The sequence below is a fragment of the Pipra filicauda genome, unplaced genomic scaffold (assembly GCF_003945595.2).
Source record: "Pipra filicauda isolate LSUMZ 115617 unplaced genomic scaffold, ASM394559v2 scaffold186_size1760508_pilon, whole genome shotgun sequence".
Classification (NCBI taxonomy): Eukaryota; Metazoa; Chordata; class Aves; order Passeriformes; family Pipridae; genus Pipra; species Pipra filicauda.
Window position 1 is genome coordinate 655,991 of NW_024104294.1, and position 10,032 is coordinate 666,022.

Genomic DNA, 10,032 nt, shown 5'->3' on the forward strand with positions numbered 1-10,032 from the left:
CTGCTCCTGGGCACTTGGCTATTCGTGGCCTGGGGAGCTTCACCAGCAAGGGAGGTGCTTTCTGAACCTGGATAAGCCTGGAAGGGGGGGCATTCATGGTGGGAAGCTGAAGAAACTGTAGCAGCACACGAGGGCTCCTGAGGCCAAGGCTTTGTTACTAAACATGCCTGGGAATATCCCCACGAAACAAAATTCCAGTGGAAATGTCAATTTATTGGACCCAACTGTCTCCTCCAAAACACAGTTCAAGGAGCTGTGGCGGAGACCAAGGAAGCCTTTTTACCCAGCTCTTGGACTCCTGGCCAGGCAGCCCAGGGTCTGGGGCAGACCCTCAGCACAGGAGCAGTTTCTAGGCTGGGATCTGGGGAGGCAGCCACGTCAAAGACTCCATGGTCACACTGAGACAGAGACGTGATGGTTCAAGGAGCCTCAGGGGCGAAGGTGAGCGTGCAGTGCAGTCACACACTTCCTCTGGGTATCCCCTTCTAACACAGTCTCTTGGGATGGAGGGCTGGGGAAATCTTAGGTTGCTTCCCTTTCTTGCATGGTGCTTGTTGACTTGTTCAGTTGGTCAGGCTAAACTCTTTGTGAAGTAGGAAGCTCCCCTCTGTGTGGACACAGATAAGTCCACACCAAGTACTGTAAGACAATAATATTTCTAACCTTTTCTGTTCAGTTTGGCAATACCTGTTTGTAGTCAGTACCAGAATATAATGTAGTGCAGTCTTTGCTGGATTTACAGTGTGGCTGGATGCATTCTTTCTGAGATCTCCCAGACTCATCAGATAAGATAACTAAGCTTTCAGTAGGATGTTTATTGAAGCAGAAATGAGTAAAGTACTTAACAGTGTGTGGTTCAGTTTGAAAATCAATACCGACAATATTGAGCCAGAAGAGGGGCTGCTAATACTGTATGTCTGCATCAGCAAGATATGTAAAAAGTGTGTCCACGTAAATTTACCAGGAAGCATTTAAAAAAATCAATAACTAGAGCATTAAGGCCAGGTTTACAGGAAATTACAGGAGAACATTCAGGTTGGCACCACAAAATATCGAACACTGAGATGCAATGGCAAGGAGCTGTCTAAGTTCAGAATCCTCAGGAGTGGTCTTCAGAGCTGCCAGCCCCTTGCAAATGGTCCAGATGGGGAAATGCCTCCTAAGGTCAAGAAAATGAAAAGAGACAACAATCAGATATTCTCAGAGCCACCTATTTCTGGATTTATTTCAGTGTACCAAGACACAAACCTGTCACGTTTTTAAACCTAGCAGAACTGTACTGAACAGTTATAAACCCCTGTGGAAATCTGAGGGGAGTGGCTTTGACTGGACCTGCCCAGATCTGCTGGGGTTGAATTGTCTTCCAGTTATTTGCTGTTGTCCATTTTTGTCGAACTAAGGCCTTCCTGTGTTCCTTTCAGGACGAGCACAGTTAAAGCTGAGGGAACCTGCAGTCACTCATCTAGAATGGGATGAACTTTAAAGTCCCTTCCCACCCAAACCATTCTATGATTTATTTTTCTAACAGCCAAAAGTGTGCAGCTGAGATGACAACAAACTCTTGTTTTTTCACATTGAATCCTAACCAGATGGTGGAAAATACAGTGGTAATTTAAATAGAAATGAGACAATCCTGCCCATTGACAGGACATCCTTGGAGTGCCATGAGCTGGGAGGCAGAAAACACTTCCACCATTAACAGAGATCTGAAATTCTAATTGGAGGTGACCTGCATACTTGAGTTTTCATCATTTCCCTTCCATTTTGTAATAACAGTATAATTCAACAGTTCTACTGTCTGCTTAAGGTATTATGTTATCATCATCAATGATAGATGCAAGGCATGGTCCTGAAGCATAATTGCATCAATATTGCTCACATACTTCTCAGTGGATGCAGGATTGAGTGAGCAAAAACAAACACCTTCTGTTTTGCCTACCCCAGGCACCATAGCAACTGAAATGCTGTGCTTAAAATTATCATTGGTTTTTCCTCCTGTCCCTTTGTTCCATATGGTGCAGCCTGTCAACTATCTTAACATCCAGTTCTGTGGATGCCAACTATCAGTGTGTAAGGAAATGAAATGTGCCCAAGATTTGATGGCTGATGCTGAGTTCCATGAGCTGTCTGCTCTGTTGCTTGGCATGCCCTGAGCCAGCATGTCCATGGCACAGCACAGCTTTCTGTGTGGTGAGCTGTGCCCTGACCCCCATGGAGGGAAAGATACTGCATTGCCATGTGCTGGTAGCGCTGGGCAGATAATGAATACAATAATGCCAGGTTAAGTGAGGAGCTGCCTATTATAAAATAAAAATAAAAAAAAAGCTTTTCTTCTGATCAGACCATGCCTGGAAGAAATTGAAGAGTTCCTTCTCTGCAATCCAAATCCTCACAATTCTCTCGTTGCACCCCCAGCTCTGATCCTGAGATCTGATATTAAAGGCAGCACAGTGCAGCAGCAGTGTCCTGGCCAGCAAGCCAGGAATTGGTCTCCAAATGGACATTGAAAACCCCAAGTCTGCTGTAGGGTGTGCTGGTACATTACAGTGTGTGTCTCTCATCCCAGACAATTCTCAGGTTGTCCGTAAGTCTGCAGTAGATGAGAGTTCAGTATTTGTGTACCATGCATGAAAAAAGGCAGGGGGAAGGCTTATCGTGCATGAATAACATGATTTGGATTCACTGAAGCAAAAATGGTTTTCATCTACAAGAAAGGTAATTTCATTCACTAGAGCCATTGTGCTACAATTTTACAACAGGATTGAGAGCCTTTTTATTGACCTTCAAATCAATTGTGTTGTTGCTTACAAATTGGTGCAAAACCACCCAATGACATTTATGGCTCTCCTACATCAGTACATGTGAAATGTTGATCTGCATCGTTGCATATTTGTTTAATCAAGCCAATATTTCACCTGCATCATTGGAGTGATAATGTGATGAGAACAAACTCAAATTACTGAAAATGATCAACCCATTCATTTCTGATCAAAGAGCTAGCTGAGGGATTTAGTCCTTTTTACACCACCCAGAGATTCATTCTCTTCTCTAAACATTAGATTTTGCAGAAAGAAAATAAAATCTCCACTTTAGGCAAAACCATCTTTTGACACCACAGAATTCAGTTGCAACTTTCAGCCTTCAGTCCTTGAGAAGAGCTGGTAGAATTGGCTACAGAGATCACGTTGCTTCCATGGATTTTTCGAAACCTCTGCTTCATTTGCCTTTCTAAGGACTCAATGTAGAAGATCTATCTTGCTTTCTTCAAGTCAGGCAATCATCCCTAAATCCTAAGGAAATGGACATCTCTGGCTGTGCCTCAGTAAGGAGATCAAATGCAACTGTGCGCCGCCTCAGGGAGATAGAGTTCAACAGTTCCTCAGGTTTGGATGATACTACTTTGTACTTTCTGCTGGAGGAATTGTCTCTCACCCCATCAGGCACAAACATGAAGATGTTTTTAATCTCTCCAGTCATCTGCCTCATGGCAGGTGTCCTCATCATTCCTACCATCTTATTCGTGATCTTCTCTCGGTTTAACATCCGTCAGGAAACAAGGTACATGCTGCTGGGAAATGCTCTGCTTTCTGATCTGATCTACCTGTTGTTCTACACCCTGTCGGCTGCTCTCAATGCAGCACACCTAGATCTCCCAAAGGAAGCTTGTGTCCTCCTGTTATTTCTGCTGGCAGTGGCTTACTGTGGAGGATTGTTCACAGCTGTTGCCATAGTCTTGGACACATACGTAGCTATTTTGTTTCCTTTGCGCTACATCACTATTTTGCCTCCTTCACGAACTAAAAAAATCATAGTTTTACTATGGATGTGTTCTGGAGCTTTCCCTGGGATTTTTTTCTTGGTGCTATGGAGCACCCACACCTTTGTGCCCTGTGTCCTGGAAACGTGCTCGGTTCCAGTAATACTAATATTAACTCTGAACGGGACTGATGCTCTGAAACTCTGTTTCTGGCTTTCTGCCATGGTTGTCTTTCTCTGCCTGTCTGTAATATTTTGTTGCTATGCTATTTTGTATTTTAAAACCAAACATTCGGGTATATGGGAGAGCATCTGCTCCAGAGCCAGTGTAACATTCTTAATGCACAACACTGTGTTGTTTTTTTACTTCTTTCCACTCTTGGCCCTTTTTGTGGAATCATTCTTGTGTGTTAATGTTCTCATCAAACTGCAGACGGGAATCTTGGTCTCCCTGACAGTCTGCAATGTCCTGATGATTATTCCTAAAGTTTTGTTCCCTTTTCTGTATGGGCTTCGATACAGAGAGATCTCAGCCTCTCTCAAATCCATTGTCAGAAGGAAGCAGCTTCGCATGGTGTCACCTGCTCCACCACCATCCTGAGCCAAGGCAGAGCACAGTCACAGCAGAGGAGTTGTCCTTACCCTGTTATCATGCAAGACTGATGGAAATCACTCAGCTTCTGAAGAAGTGGAGAAGAAGTGATCAACCCATGGTAGAGAAGACATGGGTTGAGCACTCTGCCTCCTCGGTGCCAAAAGGCGACAGATCTTTCATTATGTCATGGTTGAGAATACAGAAAATGCTACCCTCGATGAAGTTACAAGCTTTGTTCTGATGTGAAAGGCAGAACCTTTGGGAGGAGATATTGAACCAAGATCATTTTCACCCACCTGTTGCAAATGCCTTTCTGGAAAAGAAGAAAATTAAAAGTTTTGTGAAGCAGAGGGGGTAACCACAGGTCCCTTAACAGCATCTCTTACGGCAGAGGATCCTTAACTAAACGTGCTCTGAACAGAACAACTGTTTCTTTCATGCACAGTGTATTCTTGCAAGGTTGGTAGCCAATGTCCTATTCTTTGAAACATGACCTGAGAGGTGCCTCTGGAAACTGCTGCACCCAGCGAAAGGCTGTGCCTCAGCTTGTGCAGTGTGCTGGTGTGTTTGCTGCCTTATGGATTCCGTCTGGCAATTGCAAAACACCAGAGTTTTTTAAAATCTCTATCTGGTGGGAGTCACCTTTGATCAGTGCTTGCTGGACAGCCCAGCACATGACAGTGCCGGGGGTTGCAGGGATGGATGGGCTGCTGGGGAGGGAAGCTGAGCCGGAGGCAGCGGCCGGCATTCCCTCATTCCCTGCCTGCAGGGTGGTGTCCTGCTGCGCTGGTGCTGGAGGAGCCTGGAGCAGCCCAGAGCCCCGATTCCTGCTGAGGCTGCACTGAGGTGACCTGGCCAAGGCTGGGGCAGCAGCTGGGGCAGCAGGGCAGGAGCAGTGAGGCGCCAGGCTGGGCACAGCTGTACCCACAGCATGGCTCCGGCAGGAACCCGGGGCGAGGGACTGAGCATGAACACCACGTCTGATCCCTGCTGAGGCGTCTCCCAGCTCTGCCTTCCAAAAATCTTCTCTAGCAGCCTGATCCCAGGTTACAGCTGCACTGCCTTAGAGCTGCTGCTGGGTACCTGCCACTAAAGCCTTAGGAAGGCCAGGAGGAAAGGCTGCAGAGCCAGTTGGTGCATCAGGGGCAAGATCTTGTAAGAGCCTTTTGGATTTTCCAGATCAGCCCCCTACCTCTAGAGGACAAGTGAAACATATTTCTGACTTTAAAGAAACCAAAATTTCATTAGGTATAAACATCAGTATGGGAAATGTAAGTTGCCGTTCTGTTCCTTGGACTTGATAAAAGAGTTCTGTGTTTCTAAAGATATTACTTTTAGAATTCGTTAGAATTTATGTAAAAATACATTGGGCTTAAAAGAAAAGGTCCTTGATTTCACTGTGCAATATTTCCCTTATGTGCAGTCTCTCTTCACCTTCTGTTTGCTTGAAGTTATACACAGAAAGTGCTGAATGTGGCTGTTGGCTATTTCTCACTCGTCTGAAGAATTCCACTAAGTGTGAGCCAGGAGGAGATCGGTGTCTGGTTGCATGGAATGTTTTTGGCAAGGGAGCCAGTTTGAGTGGTTCCTGCTGATCTTCTCCCGTCATTTCCAAACTGCTTGTTACTCTCCTCACATTGCAGTGCCTGCTCTCTCCTGTTTGCTGATGCAACTGCTTCTAGGGTTGCAGGTTAAAAATATCCTTTCAGAGAGAACTGGTGTTGTTTTTATTTTAACTGAGATTATTCCAGTGATCTGCTTTATAGGATGTTCTGCAAACAGCTGCATCAGCACTGGTGAGGGGGTAACAAATTCCAGTACAGAGGTGGGGGAATGAGCAGGGACATCTTAGAGAGGCTTTGCTGCTAAGGGACACTTCTTGTGTAAGAAGCATCTCTAAGGCAAAGTTGTTGCAAGTGAATAAACTGTAATATTGCATATTTGCTTTAACTGTGGTCCTGTGCTTCTCAGTACTCTTCAATAAAAGGATCTAGAAGTCACTTTTTACTGGATTCTTCTATTTTTCTCCAAGATGAATGTACCATAGACATTTGTCACAGAAACTGTGTTTGTATAAAGACTTCAGATTGTCTGTAACAGGGATCTTCCATAACCCTAGGAAGGATGGGGAAAATGGCTGCATACTAAATCAGGTGCTTTCTGCTAAGTCCCCTTGGCATGTGCAAATATCAAGAATGGAAGAGGTACTTGTAAATCCCCAGGCTGCTCATATCTTGGGCCGATTTTTATGCCTGTGCCCATTGACAAAGATGCTGGTAACTTAGAGTTTGTTTTGTCCATGTAAAGTCCTTTCAAGTTTACCTATACTGGAAATTTTCATGATAAGGGGTGAAGATAACTGTGTAACTAGTATAAGTGACCATAAGTGACTTTGCATAGCTGCACGTTTATAGTGCTTGATCTTCCTGCCAATTATGAAGTTAATCTCCTGGACAGGATTCTGTTGCCAATTCTATAGTTCTTTCTTACATACACATTCCCTGGATATATTTAGATACAACTGGAAGTTTGGTAACATAAAGGACATGGAAAGACAGAGCAAGTGAATTTGGAATTGTGTCAAGTTTGTGTGTATATGAAGTCTGCCCACAGTGACCAGGCAAACAAAACATTGCTTTGTGGAAATGACCTTCTAAGAAAGATTGTTGCAAGTTGATATTTTATTAATCCACATTAAAGTGGTTTAACATTAGATAGGTAAGTTTTTCTTAAGTGACTGCTTGTAAACAACATCTTCCCAGGGAATATTACTGTGCTGTTTGGTACAAAAGCAGTATATTACAGAGTGTATAGAGGATACACACCACAGCCCTGAATCATTTGCCTTTGGGGATTTCCCCAATCTATCTGGATAGGACCAAAGGACTCATTAGGACAACATAACAAGCACAAGGTTCCTGTAATGCTTTTCATACATGCCTTGAGTTTTGTCTCAAAGATTGTTAGACTTCTGTATTTTCAAGAACTTCATGGCTGTAGTGATTACCAGCCTTGTAAGGATGTCTCCACAAAAGCTCTGGAAATTCAAACTGAACCTATTTACCAGAGCCCAGCAATCGACCTCTCCCTGGTCATATAAGTGAACTTCTTGGATGTCACTGTGCCAGCCCAGCATTTTAATTTAAAGTGAAACGGAGAGCAGTTGGCTTTAACGTGATTTGGCAGCTGGGGGCAGTAATCCTTTAATGAATTGCAATACCATGAATCACTAGAAGTATTCTAATTTATAGCCTAAATATATTCATGCTCAGTTTTTCCCCTCTTTTCTTGTGCCAACATTGTCACTACGTTTAGCACTGCTCTCCTCCCTCTCTCAGTTGGATTTGCAGTGCAGTTTGCTGTCTGTAACCTGCAGACTGAAGGGAGTCAGACCTGCATTCCAGGGGCTGGGGCTGTGCCATACAACACTGGAGACATAATTACATCAGAGATAGGTCTGTGCCTCCAGTGGGATCAGGTTCAGTGTCAGGAGATACGGAGGATCTCCAGGCAGGTAAACAAGCACAGCTTTGGATTTGGGGTATAGTTCATTGCAACGATTTCAGTAATTATTCAGTAAAACTAATTAACCTCCCACAGTTTCAGTAATTAATATTAGAGTGTCTACGTCTGCTCCATCCCTTGGCTGTGTCATTTTCTACGGGCAGTTGAATACAGCAAGAGGGCAGAAGGAAAGTGGCATTTGCCTGGTTGCACTGGGGGCAGCCCCGAGAGCCTGGGGCTGTGTCCCAGCCCTGCGGAACAGCACCAGCTGCCTCCGGGACGGGTCCGGCGGCTCCCGCCGGGAGACACTGCTCCTTGCTTCGTTAGTCGCTGTTTGTACATAGAGTGTGTTCTTTGGACAGAAACCGTGACTGTGGCCATTCCCTGCCGGAGGGGGTTATGCACGACAGATGAGAGAGAGCCCTTGATAGGAAAAGGAAATTACAAGTTTCCCCGAAACTTGATTTCTGTTGTCTTCTGTTTCCAACCCCACCTCACTGCTGGTAACTGAGGGCCCAGCACTGCTGGTTCTTGCTATTTTTTCACAAGGCTTGTGATTTTTGGCATCTGCATAAAACTACTGATCCTGAAGGTTTTTGTTTTTCAGTATGCTTCGAGTCCTTCAGATTGCAATATGAATCCAAAACGTACAAAGAGCAGGGAGACAAATAAACACAACTCTTCATGCACTGCTATTAAAACGTCAGAATTTTTGAGCAACTCGTGAGTTAGGAGAGGAAAAGGAGCCAAGCTGTGGTTGTGCTGTCTCGTTTGTCAGTGAGGGATGTTTTGGCTCCTGCTTGCCCAAGGTCTGCAGATGTGGCTGGGAAACCACTGCAGAAGAGACAAGAGGCTGTTTTCTGCCTCTGATATGTAGAGTTAAGAATTTGTTTATTTGGACAACTCTTTTCCAACTCAGTGGTTTGTTTTTCTCAAGAAAAAAATACAAGTCTTGCTATGGACATGAAAATCATCAAACAGTTCCTGAGGACTACTGTTTTTTAGGATGATTCCCAGTAGGAAGAACTAGTCAGCCTCAGCAGCTACTATCATTAGTTTTACCAAAGGGAAAGGGGACCCATTCATCCACCTTCTCTGCCCCTGTAGACCTGCCAGTGCTGCTAACCAAGTCAAAGGTGGTAACTGTTCTTCACAAAAACCTTTTGTAACGAAATACTCTTTTTATAGGGTATTTCTTGATGCCTTCTGAAAAGCAGAGTGGGATGGGAGAGTGTGGGCCAGCATGGAAGTGTGAGAAGTGCTCACCCTGCAGAACAATAGGAATGTAAATATGGAAGGGGAGCAATTAAAAAGTAGTTGGAAATGGAAGGACTGTGGGAAAATCAGTGGAAGAAATGGGGGGATAGTCTGGAGTTACAGAAGTAAGTTCAAGGCATGGGGCAAATTGCAGAAGACACAGGATTTCTTGCAGTCTATCTGAAGGAGGGACACAGTGGAGACCTTTTGTAGGGCTGCCACCTGCCCCATGGGCTGTGTCTGCCCTGCTCAGCTGCACCAGGTCTGCAGGCCCTGCTGTACCCCTGAGCACTCTGGTGTTACAGTGCTGAAATTCAGAAACCCACATTTTTTTCTTAGCCCAACATGACAGAAATATTATTTTTAATACTGTAAAAGGCAAAGGAGACATTACAGAAAGGGAGGGAGAGAGGCTGGAAGGAGTCACTGCTCTCTGCTTGGAGAGATTTGTTTTGTGCAGTGTTTTCTGTCTTGATTTAATAGTGGGTTGGCTCTTTCCAGCAACTAGGCAGGGGAGGAGGGCCTGAATATGTTCCCAGTCTTTAGCCAAGAGTGTCCCAGAGTGCCCCAGGCATGACCTCCTCAGTGTTTGTTTTTCTTTCCCTATAACTGACCCAGATGCTGGGACTTGAGACTCAGGCCCTCCTGGCCTGTTGAACATTTGCCCCTTCCGGTACTGCATGTGATGGTCCCAGGAATCAGGCTGGGAACAGTACCTGGAACTGTTTTTGTCTCCAGCAGATTGTTCTGTCCGTTTGCATTCCAGGAAACCAAAACCCGTGAGAAAAATCCCGGGAGCGCACTGCCACCCAGTGGGGATGGAGGCAGGGATGGGCTCCAAACTCCTCTTGTGTGCAGCAATGGGGAGAGGAAAAGGCCTTTCGGGCAGAACAGTGACCAGCCCCAGAGCACAAGAAAAA

At 45.0% G+C, this 10,032-nt stretch overlaps 1 protein-coding gene across 1 annotated transcript; it reads left to right on the forward strand.

Annotated features, from left to right (window-relative positions):
• Nucleotides 1-3,298: 3,298 nt before the first annotated feature.
• GPR148 (G protein-coupled receptor 148) lies at nucleotides 3,299-4,363 on the forward strand. The gene has a single exon (XM_027741226.2). It carries the CDS (start codon nucleotides 3,299-3,301, stop codon nucleotides 4,355-4,357), a length of 1,059 nt encoding a protein of 352 aa, XP_027597027.1. The 3' UTR covers nucleotides 4,358-4,363.
• Nucleotides 4,364-10,032: the final 5,669 nt, after the last annotated feature.